The sequence below is a fragment of the Schistocerca piceifrons genome, chromosome 9 (genome assembly GCF_021461385.2).
Source record: "Schistocerca piceifrons isolate TAMUIC-IGC-003096 chromosome 9, iqSchPice1.1, whole genome shotgun sequence".
In the NCBI taxonomy this organism is placed as follows: Eukaryota; Metazoa; Arthropoda; class Insecta; order Orthoptera; family Acrididae; genus Schistocerca; species Schistocerca piceifrons.
In genome coordinates, this window is record NC_060146.1 from 221,092,398 (window position 1) to 221,116,939 (window position 24,542).

At 41.3% G+C, this 24,542-nt stretch overlaps 1 protein-coding gene across 1 annotated transcript in view; it reads left to right on the forward strand.

The window, feature by feature from the left end:
• LOC124717031 (acid phosphatase type 7) overlaps positions 1–24,542 on the forward strand; it is a 106,487-nt gene that overhangs the window by 41,167 nt on the left and 40,778 nt on the right. Inside the window, exon 6 of the mRNA XM_047243686.1 lies at positions 4,274–4,416. Coding sequence (XP_047099642.1) covers positions 4,274–4,416 — 143 coding nt within the window. The remainder of the gene's footprint in view (positions 1–4,273; positions 4,417–24,542) is intronic.

Sequence of the window (24,542 nt, forward strand, 5' to 3'; positions counted from 1 at the left end):
GGTTCTCCAAATTTGATGTGTGCACTGTCTGCTGCATCAGTGCACGTTTGTCTGTCTGAAAGGACCCGTGATGACACAAACATCCAAAAAAGGGTTGAAGTGTTATGTAATGTGGTTGATGTTGGTGAGGGTACTTGTTTTGGTACGGTCGTGCTGCCTCTCGACCGTTTCCTTGTGCTCAGTCATCCACAAACACCATCTCCGTGTGTTCCTGACAGAATACGAACGATTCTGCAGCTTACAGTATGCTGCATCAATCACAAAGGCTGCAACACAAGGCACATTGTCAGAGGAACTGTCATTCGTCAGCGCCATGTACTGTGGCAACGAGGAACTTTCACAGATGTTCTTAGGACCTTTTTTCCTCCAGTTCAGGTCAAGCCCATCCCTGCGGTTTATCGGTTTTATCAATGTTCACTCAGTATATGTAGATGTTGATGTAGGTGTGGACTTCAAGTACCTAATGAGGTGGTAATGAAGTGAAATGAGGCAGTAAAAGAAAATGACACAACTTGACTGTTGCCTAAAGAAGGCATGGGTTGGTTGGACATTTTCTAAGGCTGAAAGTGAACCACCAGTCTGGGGATGGGTGAAGATGTGTGGGATGAAAATTGTAGGAGATAAAGGCGTGACTACGGTAAATAGGTACAGATTGCTGTAGCAGAAATTAAGCAGCTTGCGCAGTATAGTCTCTCTCTCTCTCTCTCTCTCTCTCTCTCTCTCTCTCTCTCTCTCACACACACACACACACACACACACACACACACACACACACACACACACTCACACTGCAACACAGTACCTCACATAACAACTATTAATACCTTTCATAGGATGTTCGTGTTATTATCCAAACGCTTATGACACACAGCTCTGTGTGTGTGTGTGTGTGTGTGTGTGTGTGTGTGTGTGTGTGTGTTCTGAATGATTTGTGGGGTAGGTACTTGGTGTATCAGAATAACATTCTTTGTGCCTTTTCAATTTGTGGATGGTATGTAGAAAGAGAAACGGAGAATTGGTATATATGTACATGTATTTGTGTGTTGATACCAAATGTGGACATTATTTGAGGTGCTAATTGTAGGATTTAATATATTGCTTGATTGATATGGTTACATGGGTAGTTCTAAGTGAAGCAACAACACCTTACCTGTAAGGGATATAGATATTTTTTCACATGTCATAGATTTAAATGTATGCAGCAACTGAAGTGCTCTTGCGCAACACTCCTAGAATGCTTTACAGTATTGAGTCTTAAACGTTAAATTACTAGGAATTAATTAAAAGTCAACAGACTAATTCCTGTTGCCATTGGAGGCCTTGTCGTACATGCAAGTATTCCTATCAGGCAACAATCAGACAAGGGAAAATCCAGGATGGAATGTAACAATATATGAGTGTGGTTTCAGTTGTCTGAGACTGCAGTTTTGTGTGTGTGTGTGTGGGGGGGGGGGGGGGGGGGGGCGGGGGGAGCCACGTGTGCATGTGTGTCTGTTGCTGACGAAGGCCTTAACACCCGAAAGCTATAATTGTGAGAATCTTTTTGGTGTGCCTATCTGTGACTCAGTATCTCCGCTATATAGTGAGTAGCACATTTCTTCCCAAAATATTCCCATTAGGCAGTAATCTTTCTGTTTAGTTTTGTTGAATTGAATTTTCTCATTTTGAGAAATGACAAGAAGCAACGTGAAGTATTTCTTTATTTTCAACAACTGTTTTCAACAGACTTTTCTGTCATCTTCCAATCTTGAACATTTTTGCTACAAGGCTAGTACAACCTATTCTTGAATATTGGTGAAATGTGTGGAACCAATACCAAAGAGGACTAACGGAGGACACAGAGCATACACAAAGAAGGGTGTGACGAAGCAAGCTGGGATAATTTTACTTCACCTCTTGTTTTGCCATCCGTTCCTTAAATTCGATTTGTTACTTCTAACTATTTACCATTAGCATACACAAGTATAATCTGCATTTCCATATAAGAGAAAGGTTGGCCCTCAGTTCTAAATTCTTTAACAGCAGATCTAATTTTGTGCTTAGTTTTATGTATGTAATTGATTTCCTAATTTCTTTTGACTATTCCTGGTTGGTACCGTTTGTTATAGGGTTAAATCAGTAATTGCTTCATAACTTAAATTCTGTTGTTGACTTAAAAACAAATATAAATTCTGTAATAATTGTAAACATTTGGAAGACGAAATGCTAGTAATCTTAAAGTATGTATTTGACTCTATTCAAAAACATCGTAGAGAAGCCAGCCCTTAAATACCTGCAAAGTAATTAACAGTTTTGTCAGAAGTATTGTTTGCATAACAATAGCTGTGAATTTCATCATTTAAACAAATAATTCGGCCTAAATCTGGTAGTAGAAGAAACTGTTAAATGGAATGAATTTTTTGACGTATTAGTTAATTTAATGAGTTAAGTTTTAATTGTAATTTCTGTAAATTTAACTTCGAACAATGTGTAGTTTCAGCACCTATTGTTGTTAGAATATATAAGGGCTTGGTTTTTGGTCATGAGACAATCAGTCCACGGCTGAGTTTCAGACGAAGAACCTGTGTTGGTTAGAACGACAACAGTGCATCAACTTAACAGTGAAATAAGTGTTACACCAACTGGCCATTGAAGCTATGACAGTGACTAGTCTATTTATTTGAAAGACTGTGAACTGTATGTTTAGGCTTTTACTGGTTGTAGATGTTCAACAGTAAACTATTGTAGCAGTATGTGGAGGTTTGCCTGAAACCTATTAATGAGGCTTATTGAAGGTTAATCAATAGTGCACGGGCCATATAACTGTGTAATATTGGGCGGTTGTGAATAGTGAAAGTAAAAGACTGTGAATCGCAACTGTGCATCTGTTGGCTGCATTATTTACAGTTGTCAGTGTCCAAATTACAAACCCCATTTTTCAACCACTGTAGCAATTCAGTACATTGACACTGAGGGCAACAAACAAACAAAGAAACAAAGTAGGTGAACTGCTACAAGGGTCAGCACCAATGGTCACATGTTTGTTTGACTTATGGGAGAGCATCACAGAAATGTCAGTAAACCCGAGTTGCTAGACACTAACTATCAGTTAAACCCTACTCATGACATTTTAAGAACCAGTGGTGAGTGTAGAAGCGAGAGATGTCACCAGTCCTGTACATACCATTTCCACGGACACTACAGAGGCAAAATTTGACTAATTAAACCACGCACAGGGGCAATACTGCATCCACACGATGTCCTAGATTTATGGCTTTCAGAATATTGTGAGTAAAATGTGAGTTGGGTTTCATATGACAGATGTTTTTGTCATTCTGTTTGAGATACCTTGTACCACTTGATGGCAAAGTACATTCCAGGATTTCTAAAACAGATTGGTGGCAATGGTACTGAACAGTAGTTTTGTGGATCACTTCTGCTACCACTCTTGTAGACAGATGTGACCTGTGCTCTCTCCCAATCACTTGACACAGTTTTTAGTGCAAAGCATGTTTTGTATTTAAAATTGGAGCTTACTCAATTGAAAAAAAAAATTCTGTACAGAATATGAGAGATTCCATCAGAACATGCAGCCTTGTTTAATTTTAGCAATTTCAACTGCTTACGGACACCACTAACACTAACATCTATACAACTTTAATACTGTTTGTCTTTATGACAGCTAATCGTAGCCTGGTAGATTTGAAGAAGAGCTATTGCTTTTTCAGTTACACTGAATAACTGCAAGAAGGGAATTACATACCTTATAACTGGACAAAATATAGGACCAGCTGACATGACAAGCAAACGGTAGCAAAAATGTAGTCTGAAAAGCTCACACCTGTAGTAGCACCCATTCATCTGTGGCTAAATAATAATACTCTCTCTCTGTTAATTCATTTGTATACTTCATTTTTAGGGTTCTGTACCTCAGTCGGTAAAAACAGGACCCTTGTAGGATCATTTTATTGTTATGTCTCCATTTTCTCAGGAATGCTCAGAGGCATCAAGTTGAAATTTCCGAAATCTACAGTCTCTTGGCAGTGTAAAACATTTAAGCTTATAAGTCTATGCAGTCAACAGGTACGTCCATTGATGTCACATATTTTGATACTCTCAGACTCGCACATTGAAACCTGTAGATGAACTGTCTATATACTTACGTTAGTACGGGTTCCTCATAGTGTGAGTCCTACTTGCACTTGTGCGGTGTTTTTCCTAATAGTGTGTATTTTTACTATTTTTATTTTACTTAATTTTATCATTGTTGACTGAGTTACGGCTTTGGTTCTAGGAAGCTAATCGTCCAGAGAATCGTGCTGTGCGCCCATGGATAGTTGTCTACGGCCACCGTCCCATGTACTGCTCCAACAACAACACTGATGACTGCACGTTTTATGGAACATTAACACGCATTGGTCTTCCCGTAGTCAAATGGTGAGGTTTTTTTCCTTCAGCTGGCAGCCTTGGCATTTCTATTATTTTGCATTAAATCTTTTTTGTCTCGGATAACTTTAATCTTGCTTCAGATATGAGTAATCTCTTTCTACTTAGGTGAATAGTGACCAGCTCTCTCATATGAAGACAAGCATATTTTTGCAACTTCATTGATCATTAAGATCTAGGCATCGACTCATTTTTTCTTTATTTCTTACTTTCTTTTTTTAAATTTTATTGAAGTATTCTTTGCATGAGAATAGTGAATCTCTGAGAGATAAGATTCTGCATCATAGTTTTGTAGAACAGAAAATTAAATTGAATATGACAACCTCTGTGCCATGTAAATGCTAGGGATTTTGTGATGAAGAGTCTTGATTGAGTGTTAGATTCTACAAAGGTCTAAATATCTATTACACTAAAAAGAATGTTATACCACTGAAACTCATTCAGCCTGATTTATAGTCTGATGAAGCATCACTCGTGTCAGCTACACAGACTTGCATCGAGAGTGTTGTTAACATATTGCTTACCTTTGCAGTCCAAATTTGTATAGAGGTTGGCCTCAACAACTCAAAAATTGACATTTAACGAAATTTTCATATTATTTCTCATGGGTTTGTAAGAGAGATACAGTATTGAATTTGTCTCGTACAAATCGCATGTTATAGTGGGAAAAAAGAGTCTGAAGTAATTTGAGATGAGACTGCTAGACACCTAATCCTTTGTGTATATAGAAGAAACCCAACGCCAAGTTGTGCAACTCCAGTTTTTCCAGTAAATGGAAAATCCTTACATATACTCGTGTACCTCTATAGACAGGTGATATTGTATGGAAAATGTTCTTTTGTATTTGCCAGTGCAGTGAACTAAAATTAAGTAACTGGATCAAAATGTGAATAGTAAAGAGCTGTTTAACAATTAACAGTACTGTCAGCCCTCACATCTCCCATTCGAGGAAAGCTTGTGGAAGTGAGCCGAGCCAGTAGATATTGAAAGAATCCATATAGTTTGGTTACATAGCCAGTGATACCCAAAGTTGTCTATGGAAAACTGATAAGGTTGCAATGAAAATCAAAAATTTAGAATGAGGAAAAGGTAAAATTGAATAGCAGAAGTGCCGACTCATGCGTTATTTGGTCAGTTTTTACATTCATGCCTTCTTTTTAAACTTATTGATTTATTATTATTATTATTATTATTATTATTATTATTATTATTACTATTACTTTTTTAGTTATGTCATCTGACTGAGTTGATGTCTCCGAGTAGCACTTGCACACTACGCCCTCAGTTACTTGTTGGATACATTCCAATGTTAGTCTTTCCTTACAGTTCTTACCTTCTACAGTTCCCCGTAGTACCGTGGAAATGATTCCCTGATGTCTTAAAACTTGTCGTGTCATCCTGTCCCCCCTCCTTGTCAGTGTTTCCCATGTACTTCTGTTCGCACCAGTATTGCAGAGACACCCTCCCCCTCCCCCTCCTCCTCCACCATCAGCCCACCTACTTTTCAGGATGCTTCTGTAGCACCACATGTCGAACGCTTCTGTTCTCTTCTTATCTTCTCACAAAGTCCATGATTCACTTCTGTACAACACTGTCCTCCATACTAGTAGACTTAAGGGAATGCTCTCTTTGCCTATGCTAGTCTGCTTTTTATGTCCTCCTTGCTTCATCTGTCATAAATTATATTGCTTCATGGCAACAATTCTTTCAGTTTTTTCTGCTTCGTGGTCTCTAATTTTGATGTAAATTTCATCACTAATCTCATTTCTGCTACTCCTCATGTGACCTGTTCATTTTGTACAGTATGTCCTTTCTTGCTCCCACTGAGGATAGAAATGTCATCAGTTACATCCTTTCATCCTGAATGTTAATAACATGCCTAAACCTATCTTTCATTTCTGTCACTGCTGCTTCAATGTACAGATTGATCAATAGGTGAGAAAGGCTGCATCCTTGTCTTCGATCCTTTTTAATCCAAGCACTTCTATCTTTTTCTCTATTGTGACTCGCCGATCTTTCAAAGTTACGCGCGTCCTCTACATGCGGCACTGTCTGCCAGCCATGCAGCAGCAGCAGCGCCACCTAAGCGGCCAGCCAGCCAGCCAGCCAGCCAGCGGCCGCTAGACTCGGACTCAGTTATGATTTGACAGTGTACACACGTCTTGCTCTGTTTACTTGATCTGTGACTTTCATGTGTTGCGTCTTCCTTGAAATATTTGTTCAACATGAAGTTATAACGATTGGTGACAAGGTAGTGATTTTTCTTTTCCACCGTTGACCCACATGTTTCCATGGCTACTTTAGAGCAACTATTCCAAGGTCTCATAGAACAGCAAATGCTTCTCACAAATGCGATTCGTGTTTTCATCGCAGCATCAAATTCAGGGCGTCTCTCGTCGTTGTCTCTCCCTCCTTACGACGAGACGACCGAAGACTGGTCTGATTATGAAAAAAGTCTTCAACAGCACTTCTTGGCATTTCATGTCGCGGACAAACAAACATGTAACTCTCTGTTCCTTTCATGGATTTCACCTCAAATGTATCGGTTGTTGTCACAGTTGGCTCCTTTGAAAGATCCTGTGTCTTTGTCCTTTGCTGAAATGTACTCACTTCTGCCTGTCTATTTTCAAAAGCAAACACATGTGGTAGCCTCTCGTGTTGTCTTTTATCGTTGCCAAAAACAACCGAATCAATCCTATCACGCTTGGGCTGCTGAACTTCATGGCCTCAGTAGAAAGTGTCAATTTGTTACTGAAGTTCACAAAGAATCCTACGCCGATTCCATGGTACGGGATGCTATTATCCTATCGGCACCCGACAAAGAAGTTAGGCAACGTGCCCTTCAGTTGGCAAATCCGACTCCAGATGAAGATCTATCCATCGCTCAATCTTTTGAAATTTCTCGCGCCGCTGGACCGCAAATAGAGGCATGGGGCGATGTCGGGAAATACAACCTCTGTGCGATGTTGACGAAGCGTGTGGCATGTTCCCGCTGGCCGACGTGGCCGCAGTACGCTCCCAAGCGCAGCCTCGGCCTAACCGTAAACAAACCTCTAAGAAACTGCAGCAAAACCCACGGCAACTTCCTTCATGTCGCGCTGTTTTATGAAACATTCATGAGAAGATTGTCCACAACGTTGGGCCTTGTGTCACAAATGCAAAAAAAGGTCATGTGTCATCCGTTTGCAAATCCAACCACATACATGATGATGTTCATGCACATGACTCTGATTCTGCTTCTGTGTTGTCTGTCAATTGCACTTCTTCCCTTTCAGGGAAGTTATTCCTCACTGTCCAAATACTTGGTCGAGATGGTCGCATGCAGGTGGATACTGGTTCTGCTGCCACTATCATCAGTTCTCAGACGTATCTTCAGTTGGGTTCTCCAATCCTGTCACCTGTCACTAGGCAATTACGGACTTACAATAAACAGAAGATTTCTCTCTTGGGACAATTTGATGCTGAGGTATCTTACAAATCTGTCGTTTGCACTGTTCCAATATTTGTGGTCGATCATAATAAAGCAGAGAATCTTTTTGGTTTCGATGCCTTTGGCATTTTTGGGTTCTCCATAGAGGACTCTGTCAGTATCATCTCTGATGCTATTCCTTATGCTCAGTTGGATGCCTTGTCGATGACATTTTCGTCCCTTTTTTCTCCTGGGTTAGGATGTGCAAACGACTTTGAAGCTCATATCACGTTCAACCCACTGCTCGGCCTAAGTTTTTTCAGGCTCGGCCCATTCCTGTGGCCCTTCGTGATCAGGTCAAACGGGAGCTGGATCATCTCACTGCTTAAGGGGTCTTGCTTCCTGTCACTTCCAGTGAGTGGGCCTCTCCTGTCGTTGTCAAGCCAAATGGTGATATTTGTCTCTGTGGCGATTTCAAAGCCACTGTAAATGCTCAATGCCTTATCGACACTTACCCTATGCCTCGACCTGAAGAATTGTTCACTAAACTTGCTGGAGGCCAGTATTTTTCTAAACTTTACTTGTCAGAAGCTTGTAATCAACTTCCTCTCGACGCTGCTTCCCGGCAGTTTCTGGTCCTTAACACGCCTTTCGGCCTCTATCAATACCAGCTATTGCCATTCAGGGTTGCCAGCGCCCCTGCTCTCTTTCAGTGATTTTTGGAACAATTATTGCTCACTGTCCCTGGGTGTACAAATTACCAGGACGACATTGTTGTCACTGGCTCCACCACTGACGAACATCTTCAAAATCTCTGCACACTTTTTCATGTCTTACAGAGTGCCGGTCTTAAGTGTAATCTTCAGAAATAAAAATTTTTCAGGCATCTATCACGTACTTGAGGTTTCAACGCTCTCGGGAACCATCCCGAGAGCGTTGAAACCTCAAGTACGTGATAGATGCCTCAGCAAACTGTCGCTGCAATCGATGCCCTTCCTCACTCTGTATCTGTTAAGGAACTGCAGGCCTTCTTGGGGAAAATAGCATACTATCACAAGTTTCTACTGTCTGCTGCTTCGGTGGCTCAGCCGTTGCATCGCCTGTTGCATAAAAACGTGCCTTTCCACTAGTCTGCGTCATGTGATGCGATATCCAGAAATTGAAGACTATGCTGAAACAGGCTCCGTGCTTGGCTACTTATTGACCTGCCTAACATCTTGTTCTTGCCACGGACGCCTCTCAATACGGGGTTGGTGCAGTCCTTGCGCACCGTTTTTCTGATGGTTCTGAACAACCCATTGCTTATGCCTCCAAAACGCTCATGGATGCCCAACGAAAGTATTCTCAAATTGAAAAAGAAGCTTTGGCCATTATTTATGCTCTTCATAAGTTTGGTGTTTTTCTCTATGGATCCAAATTTCATCGTTATGGATTGCAAACCACTTGTTTCCTTGTGTTATCCATTAACGTCACTTCCCGACAAGGCTGCACACCGCCTCCAGCGTTGGGCTCTTTACTTGTCTCGTTTCAGTTATGAGATTCATTTCCGGCCATTGGCTCAACATGCTAATACTGATGCACTGTCTCGCCTTCCCATTGGTCCTGATCTGGCATTCGATAGGGACGAACTTTAGTGTTTCCACCTGGATGTTGCCGAGCAGCGGGTTGTGGACGGGTTCCCCATCACCGGGGACCGGTTGGCAGCTGCTGCGGGTTCTGACCCTACCCTCTCCCGGGTTTTACGCTGTATTCAGAAGAGTTGGCCAGATCGTCCCTCTGCTAAGACTTCTGACCCGTTGTGGAACTACTATGCTTTGCGTTACCACCTCATGGCTAGGCATGGTGTCCTCCTCCTTTGCACCGAAAATGCTTCGCCGCGCGTTGTGGTACCTGGTCTTTGCGTGCTTCGGTCTTGCGCCTCCTTCACCATGGGCTCTGGGGTGTCTCTCGCACAAAATCTCTGGTGCGCCGTCATGTGTACTGGCCCGGCATCGACTCTGAAATCGCAGACACGGTTGGTGCCTGTGGCCCTTGGGCGTCACAGGCCGCCACCCGGAAGTCATCTTTGTCCCCGTGGCCTTCGCTTGAGAAGCCCTGGGAGTGTATTCATTCTGACTTCGCGGGACCTTTTTTAGGTACTTCTTGGCTTCTCGTTATTGACGCCTACTTTAACTTTCCTTTCATTGTCCATTGCACGTCGCCTACCACCGCGGCAACCACCAATGCTCTAGCTTGCATTTTCTCTTTGGAAGGCCTTCCCTCTACTCTTGTTACTGATAATGGTCCGCAATTTGCTTCTTCCGATTTTGTGGATTTTTGTGCTCGGCACGGCGTCATACATGTCACGGCCCCTCCGTTCCATCCACAGTCAAACAGCAGGGGTGAATGACTGGTCCGCACATTGAAGGCTCAGATGAGGAAACTTCTGACTTCTTCTGCTGCTGATGATGCGCTTCTCCAATTTCTGGCTTCTTACCGTTTCACCCCCACGGGCGGCCACATCCCGGCTGAGCTCTTACATGGCCGACAGCCCTGAATGCTACGTCATCTTCTGCGGCCTCCATCTCACAGCTGTGGGTGCCTTTGGTTGGCCGGTTCACCGCCAACACCCTTGTATGGGTACGGGGATATGGCAGGCGGCCAAAATGGAGTCCTGGCCGCATCTTACGGCACCGTGGCCGATGCCTGTATGAAATCCAGACGGACACGGGTGTTGCAGTGCGGCATCCGGACCAGCTTCGGCCTCGTGTGCCGGCAACGCCTGTTCCGGATGCCGCTACACCACCTTCGGCTCTACCTGACACTCGGGATACTGGAATCTCTCATTACTGACAATGCAGTCCTCTCACCATCGTATCAGTGCCAGCACAAGAGCTGACACCAGCAGGAGACGTGCCCATGCAGGAACCACATGACCATTACCTGTCAGAGCAACTCTATTCGCCTCCTTCTCCTACGGACGCGGACACATCGCCCATTCTCCTGTTATAACAACTGGGCTTGCCACAACAGGCAGATTGGTGCACGGCCCCCCAGGTCTCCTGTCATCTCGACCCGTTATTATCGGGGACACTTCCGTCCGTACGGGAAGCCTCCTCCTCGAGACTTTAAGACCAGTCAAACAACACCTATGGACTTTAGCAATCTACAGGCCACCTCCATCAAGACCTGTGCAAAAACTTCAAAGGGGGGAAAAGTGATGTGACCCGCCGATCTTTCAAAGTGCCGCCGCGCAGTTTCGCACGTCCTCTACGTGCGGCGCTGTCTGCCAGCCATGCAGCAGCAGCGCCACCTAAGCGGCCAGCCAGCGGCCGCTAGACTCGGACTCAGTTATGATTTGACTGTTAAAGTGTACACACGTCTTGCTCTGTGACTTTCATGTATTGCGTCTTCCTTGAAATATATTTGTTCAACTTGAAGTTATAACAGTCTCCCAATCTTATTGTTCCCTCGCGGTTCCTACACATTTTGCTTATTACCCGTCTTTCTTATTTTCTTCAGAATTTACATCATCCTGCACCATGTTACATTGTCCAACACTTTCTCTATGTCGATAAATCCTATGAAGGCGTCTTGATTTTTCTCCCATTATCAAGCGCAACATCAGAACTGTCTCTCTGGTGCCTTTATCGTGTCTAAAGTCAAACTGATTATCAATTAACACATCATCAGTTTTCTCTTCCACTCTTCTGTGTATTGTTCATGTTTGCAACTTTGATGCATAAGCTAATTGTACAATAATTTTCACAGGTACCGGTCCTTACTATCTTCTGGATTGTGTAGCTGATATTTTTCCACCAGTCCCACATGTTCCACACATCAGTTTGCATAGTTTTCTGAAGGAATGTTACCTATGCCTTCTACTATATTTCATCATTAGGTCGTCTATAACTCTGTTACATTCTGACTGTAATACTGGATCACCTACATCATCCATACTGAATCTCAATTCTTCTTCTATCACATCATCACACATTTCTTCCCCCTTTCCACATATCTGCCCTATCATCTGTATTTAACAATGGAATTCTCCTTGCATTATTAATTTCACTCCTTTGCTTTTAGTTCTGCTGAATATTTTTTGACTTTTCTGTATGCTGAATCTGTCCTTACTACAACCTTTCTTCTCACAACCATTTTGCCCCGGCTTCCCTGCACTTTGTATACATTTCATTCCTCAGTGACTTGAATTTCTGTATTCCTGTCAGTTCCTGACTATTTTCATACATCGTTCTTTTGCCAATCAGTTGAAGTACTTATCCTGTTATCTGGGATTTCCTCACTGTTGTCTTCCTTGCATGTGTATTTGTCTGTGAATGCACTTTTTAGAGGTGTCCATTTCTCTTCAACTGAATTGCCTACTGTGGTGTTCATTAACACACTACACACACTCTTAGAGAACCTTAAACGTACATAACCATTCCTCAGTACTTCGGTATCCCACTTCTTTCCACACTGATTATTTTGAACTTCAGTCTGCTCTTCATTGTTACTAACTTGCAATAAGGGTCTATATCTGCTCCTCCATATGCCTTACAGTCAAACATATAATATCTGTTGGGCTGCCTCCTCTTTTAACAATGTATTCTGTATTATTTGCTGAAACTTACTGCAGAGCTGTATTAGTCCTTGTCCTCTGACATTGCCACTACTGATCCCAAATTCTCCCATATCCCTGTCTTCTATTGTCACCTACTACCGCATTTCAGTCACCCATGATTGTTAGGTTTTCATCTCCATTTATGTGCTGAATTTCACATTCAGTATTATGGAAAGAATAGTTGCTACTCATCATGTAGTGGAGATGCTTATTCACAGAGAGGCACAACAAAAAGATTGTCAGAAAGTGAGCTTTTGTCCAACAAGGCCTTTGGCAAATATAGACAACATATACATACACATTCATGCAAACGCAACTCAGTAGCCAGAGACTGTGTGTGTATGTGTGTGTGTGTGTGTGTGTGTGTGTGTGTGTGTATGTGTTTGTCTATATCTGATGAAGGCTCTGTTGACAGAAATCTCAGGTTCTGACAGTCTTTTTCTTGTGCCTACCTGCGACTCAGAGAGATGGTGAGTAGCAAGTACACTTTTCATAATATTGTTATAATCCTTTCTGGATTTTCCATTGTTTGACATTCAGTATCCTCATGTACTTTCTCCATCTCTTCATCTTCTGCTTGTGATGTTGGTATGTGTACTTGAACTACTGTTGGTGCTGATTTGCTGTCAGTTCTGATGGAAAAATATAGCCTGTGGTGTAGGGGTAGCATCTTTGATTAGCAATCAAAACGTCATCGGTCCCGGGTTTGAATCCCCCACTGCGGTGTAAGAAAGTCACCCACATTCTGCCAACAGCCTTGTCAAGAGGGCAGAGAAGCGGACAGAGGTCCAGGGCACTCTCTGGTCCTTGGAGTGGAAAACTGCCCCTAAAGGTGGAAGAATCAGCAATGATCAGCAGCATAAGGATGCAGAAGGGAATGGGAACCACTGCATTAAAGACATGTAACGTGTTTCCACAGGACATGTGGCCTGTGATTGAAAAAGTGTCATGATGATCTCTATTGGCAAAAGGTTCTGGAGTAGCCCCCTTCAGATCTCCACGAGGGGACTGCCAAGGAGGAGGTGACCGTGGGAAAAAGACTGCATAATCAACAAAAGGATAACGTTCTAAAAGTCGGGGTATGGAATGTCAGAAGCTTGAACATGGTAGGAAAACTAGAAAATCTAAAGGGGGGAAATGCAAAGGCTCAGTGTAGATATAGTAGGGGTCAATGAAGTGAACTGCAAAGAAGACAAGGATTTCAGGTGAGATGAGTATAGGGTAATATCAACAGCAGCAGAAAATGAACAGGAAGATAGGGCAGACAGTGTGTTACTGTGAATGATTCAGTTATAGAGTTGTTCTTATCAGAATCGACAGCAAACCAACACCAACAATGATAATTTAGATATACATGCCAATGTCGCAAGCTGAAGGTGAAGATATACAGAAAGGGTAACGAAAATCTAATAGTCATGGGCGACTGTAATACAATTGTAGGGGAAGGAGTAAAAGAAAAGGTTATAGAAGAATATGGACTTGGGTCAAGGAATGAGAAAGGAGAAATACTAATTGGCTTCTGTACTAAATTTCAACTAGTAATAGCGAATACTCTGTTCAAGAATTACAAGAGGAGGCGATGGTATACTCGGAAAAGGCTGGATGATACTGGAAGCTTTCAGTTATATTAAATCATAGTCAGACAGATTCCGAAATCAGATAGTGGATTGTAAGGACATATCCAGGAGCAAATATGGACTCAGATCACTCTATAGTAGTGATGAAGAGTAGGCTGAAGTTCAAGACATTAGTCGGGAAGGATCTATATGCAAAGAAGTGGGATATGGGAGTACTAAGGAATGATGAGATACACTATGTGGTCAAAAGTATCCAGATACCCCAAAAAACATACATATTTCATATTAGGTGCATTGTGCTGCCACCTACTGCTGGGTACTCAATATCTGTAATCTCAGTAGTCATTAGTAGTGTTTGGATTGATATGCACGTAAAACCCACGAAATATGCACCAAATCTCCTCAAAATATGCAGTTAAAATATGCTCTTACTGCCAGTATATGCCTTTAAATATGTAGCTAACATTCTTTAATCATTCATTTCTCTTAGATAAATTCTTTAAAATATGCATCTTACTTGGGAAAATTAATGAATAAGCATCAAATATTTTCAATAATGCCTATAATTCAATGAATAAAATGAAGTATAACATAGGTACTTTTAGTATAAGTTAGGTAAATTCTAAAAATTAGTGTTTGTTTGAACTACCAACATTTTTTTCCATATTCTCTACAAGAAATTTTTTCCTGTGGTCAGATAATAACATTTTCAATCCTGGAGATGATCGTTCAACATCTCATGACACTACAGGTAAAAATTTAAGAGTAGCGACATCAGACGACGTGACATCATCTAGATTCTCGGAGCGTTTCTCTCCTTCCAGTAACTGAGCAATCTTCCGAATCGTAGGCCAACCAGGATATCTGTGAAGAACTGCATCCAATTTTCTTCTAAGTTTCTGATCGATCGGACATGGCCAACTCTTGCTTTGTGTCCTGAGTCCTTTGACGAGGAGCCACTGCCTTCGTAACTTCCATGTTACAAGTCTCAAGTTCCTCAGTTAGGTCTGGAAGGCCACCCAAGTGCACTCGGGTGAAAGGTAGGCTGTGTATCACACTGGAATTCTTCAGGGCGTCCTTGGCTTTTGGTATAGTTAAATTTTCGCTATCTTCAAAGCCCTTTAGGACCTGGAACAAGAAAGTAGTAATCTAGTGAATGTGGGTTTCAAGCTGAAAACTGCTGTACAGGGAAATAAGCTTAATATTGGAATTCTATGTTGTGTTCATTTTCTTTGCTTATTCAATGTATCCAGTACTACGTACGCATCCATACCTCTTCAACTTTTTTGTGGTTGTCTGCATAATAGTTTGCAGCTGAAATCCACATTCCCCACCTCATCAAGACTGGTTCAGGTGGCAGAGGACAGTCTGGATGAGCAGTCTTGAAAAGCTCTCACTCGACTTGGTGCTTTGATGAAAACCTTCTTTGCCAAAGATATAAGGCAGTTGGCCTCTGGCTGTGTGGCTCTGACCTATTCAACGACTTGATGGATGCCTTGAGCCAGACATGTTAGATGAATAACTTTAGGATAAAACATCCAGAGACACTCTGTGGCCTTCTGCATACATGCGGCACTATTCGTCACAGTGACCAAAACCTTGTTCTACCCATGTTTCTGTTCTTCACTTCTCCATAGCACGCCTGAAAGAAAATAAAAGGATTCTACTTTTATTATTATTATTATTATTATTATTATTATTATTATTATTATTTTGTTATTGGCTCAGGACATGATGTGGTAAACTAATTATTGACTCGGGATATGATGTGGAAAACTGCACTATTATATTATCTATAATTTATTTTAAACTATTCAATGTTGGTGAAACTTAGGCAATGCTTCCTGCACCGTGCATGCGATCGTGGCATGTGTCATTCGTTCCACTTCTTTGCACAGTATGAGGTGTCCTCGTGGAGCCTCGTCAGCAGAGTTTTCGAACTATGATGTGCGCCATATACCGACTGCAAGAATCAGTGGTTTCGTCAACAGATAGGCAGACTGGAGAGTCGCCAATGTCTTTCCTAATATTCTCCAATGTCTGTAATAGAGAAACTAAGTTTATTTTTTAAACATAAACATGTGGATACTAGTAGGAGACATACAAACAAAAACAATTTTATAAAAATAAATATTCAAACATAATTTAAATATATTTTTCAAGTTTTTGAAAATCAAACAACTATTATTTTGGCCCATGTATATTCCAAATTATACCCATTGACTTTCAAATACCTATGTTCATAAAAATTACCGAAAAACCTTACCTTTTCTTACAATGGGTCCATATAGTTCTTTCTGAGCGTAGACTCGAGAGCAATATCTTTTCCTGTGTATTTTTTCGAGAAGGTCCTTAATCCTTCATTCTCCAGCTTATTCAAGGGGATGTTTGCTTTTATTAAAGCCTTGCAAAGATCTTCATCGAACTCATTTTTGTTATTCGTTTGCTTTGAAAATGAGGAGATGAATGGTTGCTGTGAAGTTTTTAACTATCTCTTGGTTACAGTGTTCTGGTGCTGAGATGTCTTTTTATGCTCATCCAGTTGAAATTTTTTCTCACCTCTGATCCACAGCATTGGAGAAGTGAATAAATATTGTACAATTTTGTACAATTGTACAAATATGTAAGAGAATAGTGTGTACCAGCGAGATGGTCACTCAAAAAAGTGAATTAAGACTACAGATAAGTTTCTAAAAATTGAAACTTTGATCCCCTCACAACATTTAACGTTTCTTTTTTTAATTTACAAGAATGCCAAAGGTGATTCCTGAAGGTTTTTTTTGTTCCTTCCCATTCGTACGCAGAAAACATGCACGCAAATTTACGGATGAACTTAATAATTGTTTTAATTTCTTGGAAAAATTATCGAAAAAGGAAAAAAAAAGAATTAAACCTACCTCTTTTTCATATAGTTGGCAGAATATTATTTTTACGTCTGTTGTGAAAGCACAATCGCTCCCGATCCATTTCCGTAAATTATTGGTTTTTGGTCTGGGAGTATTTGTAATGTGAAGGAAATTGCAAAGAGTTGATGTGAACAGCACAGAAACACTTGTAAGAATGATTCATATTGCAGAATGCCAATAATATCTAGTAGGGCACTGTTGGCGCGCTGCAGAGATCAGGTGAGCGACCTGAACACGCATAAACTGCGGGCAACAAATACTGAAGCACGTTTCTACTCCGATAATCCATCTTTCGACAATGAACCATCACAAGTCTTTTAGCATCCTTATCAGAGAGACTACCTAAGTGGAAAAACAAATTTCTCTCCATAAGCTACCCACGTATACCTGAAAGGCTTTTATTCTGATGGCTCATCCAGTATTATTTCATTTTGGAAATTTATTGGCCTAATATTGTGGGAGGTTCTTGGGTTGCCAGGGAACAAAATGAACCTCAATGTGACCTCTAAACGTAAAAAATGTGCATCTTTATGGCCATTTCCTCTAAATATGACAATAATATGCTCAAACGTCAAAAATATGCAAATATATGCATTTTAAATTTGAATTTAAAGTAGCCTAGTACCTCCAAAATATCGTAATTCGTGAAGATACAACACCACGTACTGTAAAAAAATTACATGCAAAATATGCAAAATCTGAATTCCAGTCATTAGACATCATGAGAGAGCAGAAGGGGGCGCTCCGCGAAACTTACAGACTTAGAATGTGGTCAGGTGATTGGGTGTCGTTTGTGTCATGTCTGTACACGAGATTTCCACACTCCAAATCATCCCCAGGTCCACTGATTCTGACATGATAGTGAAGTGGAAATGTAGAGCACAAAAGCATACAGGCCGATCTCGTCTGTTGACTGACAGACACCACTGACAGTTGAAGAGGTCATTATGTGTAATAGGCAGACATCTATCCAGCGCATCACAGGAATTCCAAACTGCATTAGGATCCACTGCAAGTACTATGACAGTTAGGTGGGAGTTGAGAAAACTTGGATTTCATGGTCGAGCAGCTGTTCATAAACCACACATCACGCCGGTAAATGCCAAACGACGCCTTGCTTGGTGTAAGGAGCGTAAACATTGGACGATTGAACGATGGAAAAACATTGTGTGGAGTGACGAATCACGGTACACAATGTGGCGATCCGATGGCAGGGTGTGGGTATGAAGAATGCCTGGTGAACGTCATCTGCCAGCGTGTTTAGTGCCAACAGTAAAATTCAGAGGCAATGTTATTATGGTGTGCTCGTGTTTTTGATGGAGGGGGCTTGCACCCCTTGTTGTTTTGGATGGCACTATCACAGCACAGCCCTACATTGATGTTTTAAGCTCCTTCTTGCTTCCCACTATTGAAGAGCAATTCGGGGATGGCGATTGCAGCTTTCAACACGATCGAGCACCTGTTCATAACACACGGTCAGTGGGGGAGTGGTTACACGACAATAACATCCTGTAATGGCCTGGTCTGCACAGAGTCGTGACCTGAATCCTACAGAACATCTTTGGGATGTTTTAGAATGCTGACTTCGTGCCTCGCCTCACCTCTCCTAAGGGCAGCACTCCATGAAGAATGGGCTGCCATTCCCCAAGAAACCTTCCAGCACCTGATTGAACATATACCTGCGAGAGTGGAAGCTGTCATCAAGTCTAAGGTTGGGTCAACACCATATTGAAGTCCAGTATTACCAATGGAGGGCACCACGAACTTCTAAGTCATTTTCAGACAGGTGTCGGGATTCTTTAGATCACATAGTGTACGCTTGAAGTTCTCTAAGATTATAGATACAGTAGTAAGGAAAGCTCAGTTGACAGTACAGTTGAAGAGGAATAAATGTCTCTAAAAAGGGCCATCACAGAAGTTGGAAAGAAAAGTGTAAGTACAAAGAAGGTAACTGCGAAGAAACCATGGGTGACAGAAAAAATACTGCAGTTGATCGATGAAAAGAGGAAGTACAAAAATGTTCGACGAAACTCAGGAATACAGAAATACAAGACACTGAGGAATGAAATAAATAGGAAATGCAATCGAAATGGCTCCATGAAAAATGTGAAGAAATCCAAAAAGATATAATTGTTGGAATTAAAGACTCAGCATACAGGACAGTCAAAATAACCTTCGGTGACATTGATAGCAAGGGTGGTTATATTCCAAGTGCAATGGGAATTCCACTCTTCAATGTAAAGGAGAGAGAGTGGATAGGTGGAAAAAATACTTGAAAGCCTCTGTTAGGGGGAAGATTTGTCTAATGTGATAGAAGAAGAAACAGGGGTTGATTAAAAAAAGATACGGAATCTAGTATTAGAATCAGAACTTAAAAGAGGTATGAAGGACTTAAGATCAAATAAGGCAGAAGGGGTAGATAACATTCCATCAGAATTTCTAAAATCATTGGTGGAAGTGGCAAAAAAATGACTGTTCATGTTGGTGTGTAGAATGTACGAGTTCGGCGACATGCCATTGTACTTTTGGAAAAATATCATGCACACAGCACCGAAGACTGTAAGAGCTGACAAGGGCGAGAGTTATCGCCCAGTCAGCTTAACAGCTCATGCGTCCAAGTTGCTGATAATAATAATGTACAGAAGAATGGAAAAGAAAATTGAGGATGTGCCAGACGACAATCAGTTTGGCTTTAGAAAAGGTAAAGGCATGAGAGAGGCAATTCTGACATTGTGGTTGATAATGGAAGCAAGACTACAGAAAAATCAAGACATATTCATAGCATTTGTCGACCTGGAAAAGGGGTTCAGTAATGTAAAATGATGGAAGATGTTCGAAATTTTGAGAAAAATAGGGGTAAGCTGTATGGGGAGATTGGTAATATATAATTTGTAAAGAGCCAAGAGGGAATAATAGAGTGGATGACCAAGAACAAAGTGCTTGGATTAAAAAGGGTGTAAGACAGGGATGTTATCTTTCACCCCTACTGTTCAATCTGTACATTGAAGAAGCAATGATGGAAATTAAAGAAAGGCTTGGGAATGGAATTAAAATTCAAGGTGAAAGGATATCAATGAAACGATTCGCTGATTACATTGCTATCCTGAGTGAAACTGAAGAAGACTTAAATGATCTGCTGAATGGAATGAACAATCTAATGAGTACAGAATATGGATTGAGAGTAAATCGTAGAAAGAAGAAAGTAATGAGAAGTAGCAGAAATGAGAACAGCGAAAAACTTAACATTAGGATTGATGGTCATGAAGTTAAGGAATTCTGCTACCTAGACAGTAAAATAACCAATGACGGACGGAGTAAGGACATTAAAAGCAGACTAGCAATGGCAAAAAGGGCATTCCTGGCCAAGAGAAATCTATGAGTATCAAACATAGGCCATAATTTGAGGAAGAAATTTCTGAGATTGTACATCTGGATTACAGCTGTGTATGGTAGTGAAACATGGACTGTGGGAAAACCAGAAAAGATGAGACATAAGGGAATGACTTCCACGGTACTAGAGGGAGCTGTAGAGGGCAAAAACTGTAGAGCAAGACAGGGATTGGAATACATCTGGCAAATAATTGAGGACATAGGTTGCAAGTGCTACTCTGAGATGAAGAGGTTAGCACAGGAGAGGGATTCGTGACAGACCTCATCAAAACAGTCAGAAGACTGATGACCCAAAAAATAACAAATAATAATAATATAAAATAAAATAAATGGAAGGATTCCAAGGCAAGAGGGAGAAGAAGACAGGGTCAAAATGGTCTGAGGAGAGAAAAAGGATACATAGTGAAAAGATGAAAGAATAGTGGAGGAAAAAGAAAGAACAACAAAGAAGGAAGCATTAAAATTGGTGCGTGGTCCTTAGATGACCCAAACAAAGAAAGAAGGAAAGAAAAAAATAAATCGTATCAGTGAGTTGCTCAAGTAACCCACTGTAAGCTTTTGTAACTAGTTTTTCACACATTTTTCACGGAGCTGAATCCGAATTTTTGCAGCTCCACCAAAATTTTAGCCTAAGGAAAAAATACAGACATTTTTACTTACAATTCATAAATGAAGCAATTTTCAATAAAGTTGACTATGTATGAAAATGAAGAGGATAAAATTTTCCTAAGATTATGTTTGAGTGAACTTTATCGACAGACCAACCGTATGTTGTGTAGCACATGTAGAAGTTAGCATGATTTCAGGTGCCAGCACCAAGACCCAACTCCTCATCCATCAGTATGCTATGATGTGCATTCAAATGGCGAAATGAAAACTTTCGTCTCTCCCACAATTAAAAGGTTTTCAGATACTTGATGTAATTCCCACAATAACCATGTCTTTTTTAGAATATGGTAATAATTATTGATTATATTATATCAAACAATGGAAAACCCTGGATGGAACATAAGAATTTGTGACAAGGAAAGTTGCCACTCACCATGTAGCAGAGATGCTCAGTTGCAGATAGGCACGACAGACAGACACATACACAAACGCAACTGACGCCACGCTGAGTGGTATATTAATAATATAATAATTTTTTAAAAATCAAAAAAGTTTCATCCTCTTTGCGCTTTGTGCACCACTGCCCTCATCATCTGCAAAATGAGAATACATATGGGTATGTTATAGCTAAATAAGATTATAGATGACTAATTTTAGTTTATATCAGATGAATACCAGGTTAGTAATTATTTACTGTCCTTGTTTCAGTCTTGTGTTCCTCCGCTACTTCCAACATAGCTGCTTTCAAGTCTAGCGAATCATGTTGGCTGACATTTGTGCGAGCTGTATCATATTTGGTACTTTTTGAGAAGTGGAGGCCTGTTTTTCAGCAGCTACAAGAGTAGCACAGAACTCAGTTTTGCATCTGCATGCAATGGGTCAGGATAATATTGGCTGCTGGAACATAACAGTTGGAACCAGACGATCCTTGGAACTCATGCAGCCTGATTACTTGAGATTTTTATTTTTGCCAAGGCACTATTGTATCTGGCGATCCTCGGGTGTTGGCACAGAAATGATGTTGGCAGTCATTCTGAATGCTGGTTTGTTGTAGCTTCTGTATTGAAGGTGGTTCAGAGACTTAGACCGCCACACAACTCGATGAGGAATCATCCACAATAGTCTCCTTGTACTTGTTCCCATTTCGGGTTTTCCTTCAGGGTAGTGATGCATTTCACTTTACCCTGAAGGTAATGAGCAGAATTAGTGACACAGCCACTGACTAGATGCAAAGGGGGGGGGGGGGGGGTATTCTCTCAAGCAAGTTGACCAATTCCCTGAAAGTAAAACTGCTGTGGCATTTTCCGCCTCCCTGGTTTCATCAATAATGTATTACTTTGCTGATTGAGGCCTGTTACAATGATGAAGACGTGCACGTCTTCCCCAACAGCTATGACGGTTTACTGTGTGCAATCCAAAGATAGTGCTTTGTTGATAATCAAGGTATCAGGATCTTCCATTGCTTGCTTGGAAGCTATGCGTGCTTTGGCCAATTTGGTCATCAACGTTGATATCAAATGGTCCTTGTTCTTGAAATTAGAGAGGAATATCTTGTGAGTGGCCATTGTTTCATAGAAGATTATTTGTACACAGATGTGTTTGTAGGACCTTTCCACTGAAGTTGTTGAAAATATGCTGCACAGCACCATCAGTTTCAGTGGCATATTACCATGCAGGCCCTTCATGCCTTTGATGTGGCACTGGACATGTTCTGCAACCAAGTCAGGAACTGATTCAGTCCAATGTATTACGGGTCACCCTACTTCACTGTTATCTCACTCAGTAAGGTTCAGAACTGTCTCTCACAGCCCCAGCATATGCACACAATTCATTAGTTTCTGTCGATTGGCTGGAAGCTTGTTTTGTTGGAACAGAAATTGTGTCATAATAGCCGCCCCCTCACACACACACACACACACACACACACACACACACACACCAGTTCGGTTTTAAATAAAAATCTCATCATGCAGATTGAGTTTCTTTTTGGCTACAACCAGCCGCAACCCTCTTGGCTTCCGCTGCAGTTAGTATTTCACTAGTGTACTTTTTTCAACTTGGTTCATGAACCTTAACCGCAGTTTCTCGTTTCAGAAGGGCAGCTATCCCATCCTTGCTTCAAGAACATTATTCAAGGTCAATTCAAGCCAGAGTGAAGAAACTTTTCTTCAGTCATCCAGTACACCACACGTATCATATATACATACCATCACATAGAACACACTTGTGTGACTTGAACACATAAAAAAGAAATGGAAACCCCACAATCAGGCTTTCCAGACCATGCAATAGCTGACCAACTGCTGTGTCGTGTTGTCATTCATCATCAGAACCAGTACGGAGGGGCTCAGGGCAGCACACCACATTCCTGGCCGTCTTCAGTGTTCTGACCTCGCAGCCACTACCTCCCAGTCAAGTAGCTCCTCAGTTGGAATCACAAGGCTTTGTGCACCTCAGTCCTCCCACAAGGTAAAATTCTGTGGCAGAACTTGGAGGCAAACCCAGCTGGGGGTCTGTCACGTTGACCACTTGGCTATAATGGCGGACATATGAACTCATTACGTATAACTGTTTTGTACATTTAAGCTGAATTTACCAACTGCATATACATTCTAAGTGACCATCTGAGGGTGAACTCATGAAAAACTACCAGTGCAGGAGACTGACACGAAGGAACAGCCTCCCCCCCCCCCCCCCCCCCCTCCAGTCAGGAGGCGGAGGTCAGTGCCGTCTCTCAAACCTCTTCCCCCTCCACTGCAGCACGTATCAACTACCAACTAATCCAATAGCATTGTGACACAAGTGGAGAATGGAATTCTGCGATGGATTTGCAACCAAGTATGGCAGGGGCACAGGGACAGGTACTGAGCTGACCCGTCTCCTCGGCTTTGAACGTCGGCTAGCTTCCAACATATGCTACATACTGTATGATTGGCCTGATGAAAAGAAGCACTATGACATATTTTGTATGAAATTTTATCCTCTTTATTTTCGTAACTAGTCAGCTTTGCTGAACATTATGTTATAGACTTGTAATTAGGCAAGCTTTCGGAGCCAGTTTCTCCTTCAGGTACAAGAGTTGAAGGGGAAGGAAGAGGGGTGAAGGAAAAGGACTGGAGAGGTCTAGGGAAAGGGATAGATTTCACCCAGAATCACGGGTCAGGGGAGACTTACCGCACGGGATGAGAAAGATGGAGTTTTCTAATGTGTCTGTTGGCAGTAATTGCAGTTGCCCAGCAGTGCTGTCTTCTTGAAATTTTCAGGATTTCTCAATTGAAATCTCCTTTTGATGAAAAACTCAAGGAGACAAAAATTAGAAAGCACTATGTGATGTTTACCTTCTTTATTTCTTCATTAATAGTCCTCTGTGTTGACGTACTGCATTGTTATACTGGCTGAGAAAATGGGGTGTGGAAGCTCAACACTTACTACTGTAAATGATGTAGCTGACAGTTGCAAAGTTGCGTTTCACAGTTCTTTCACTGTTCACAACCCCCAATATTACACAGTTATATGACCAGTTCACTATTGGTTAACTTTTGATAAGCCTTATTAATACGCTACAGGCAAATATCGACATACTGCTATGATAGTTTGCTGTTGAACATCTATGAGCAGTAAAAACC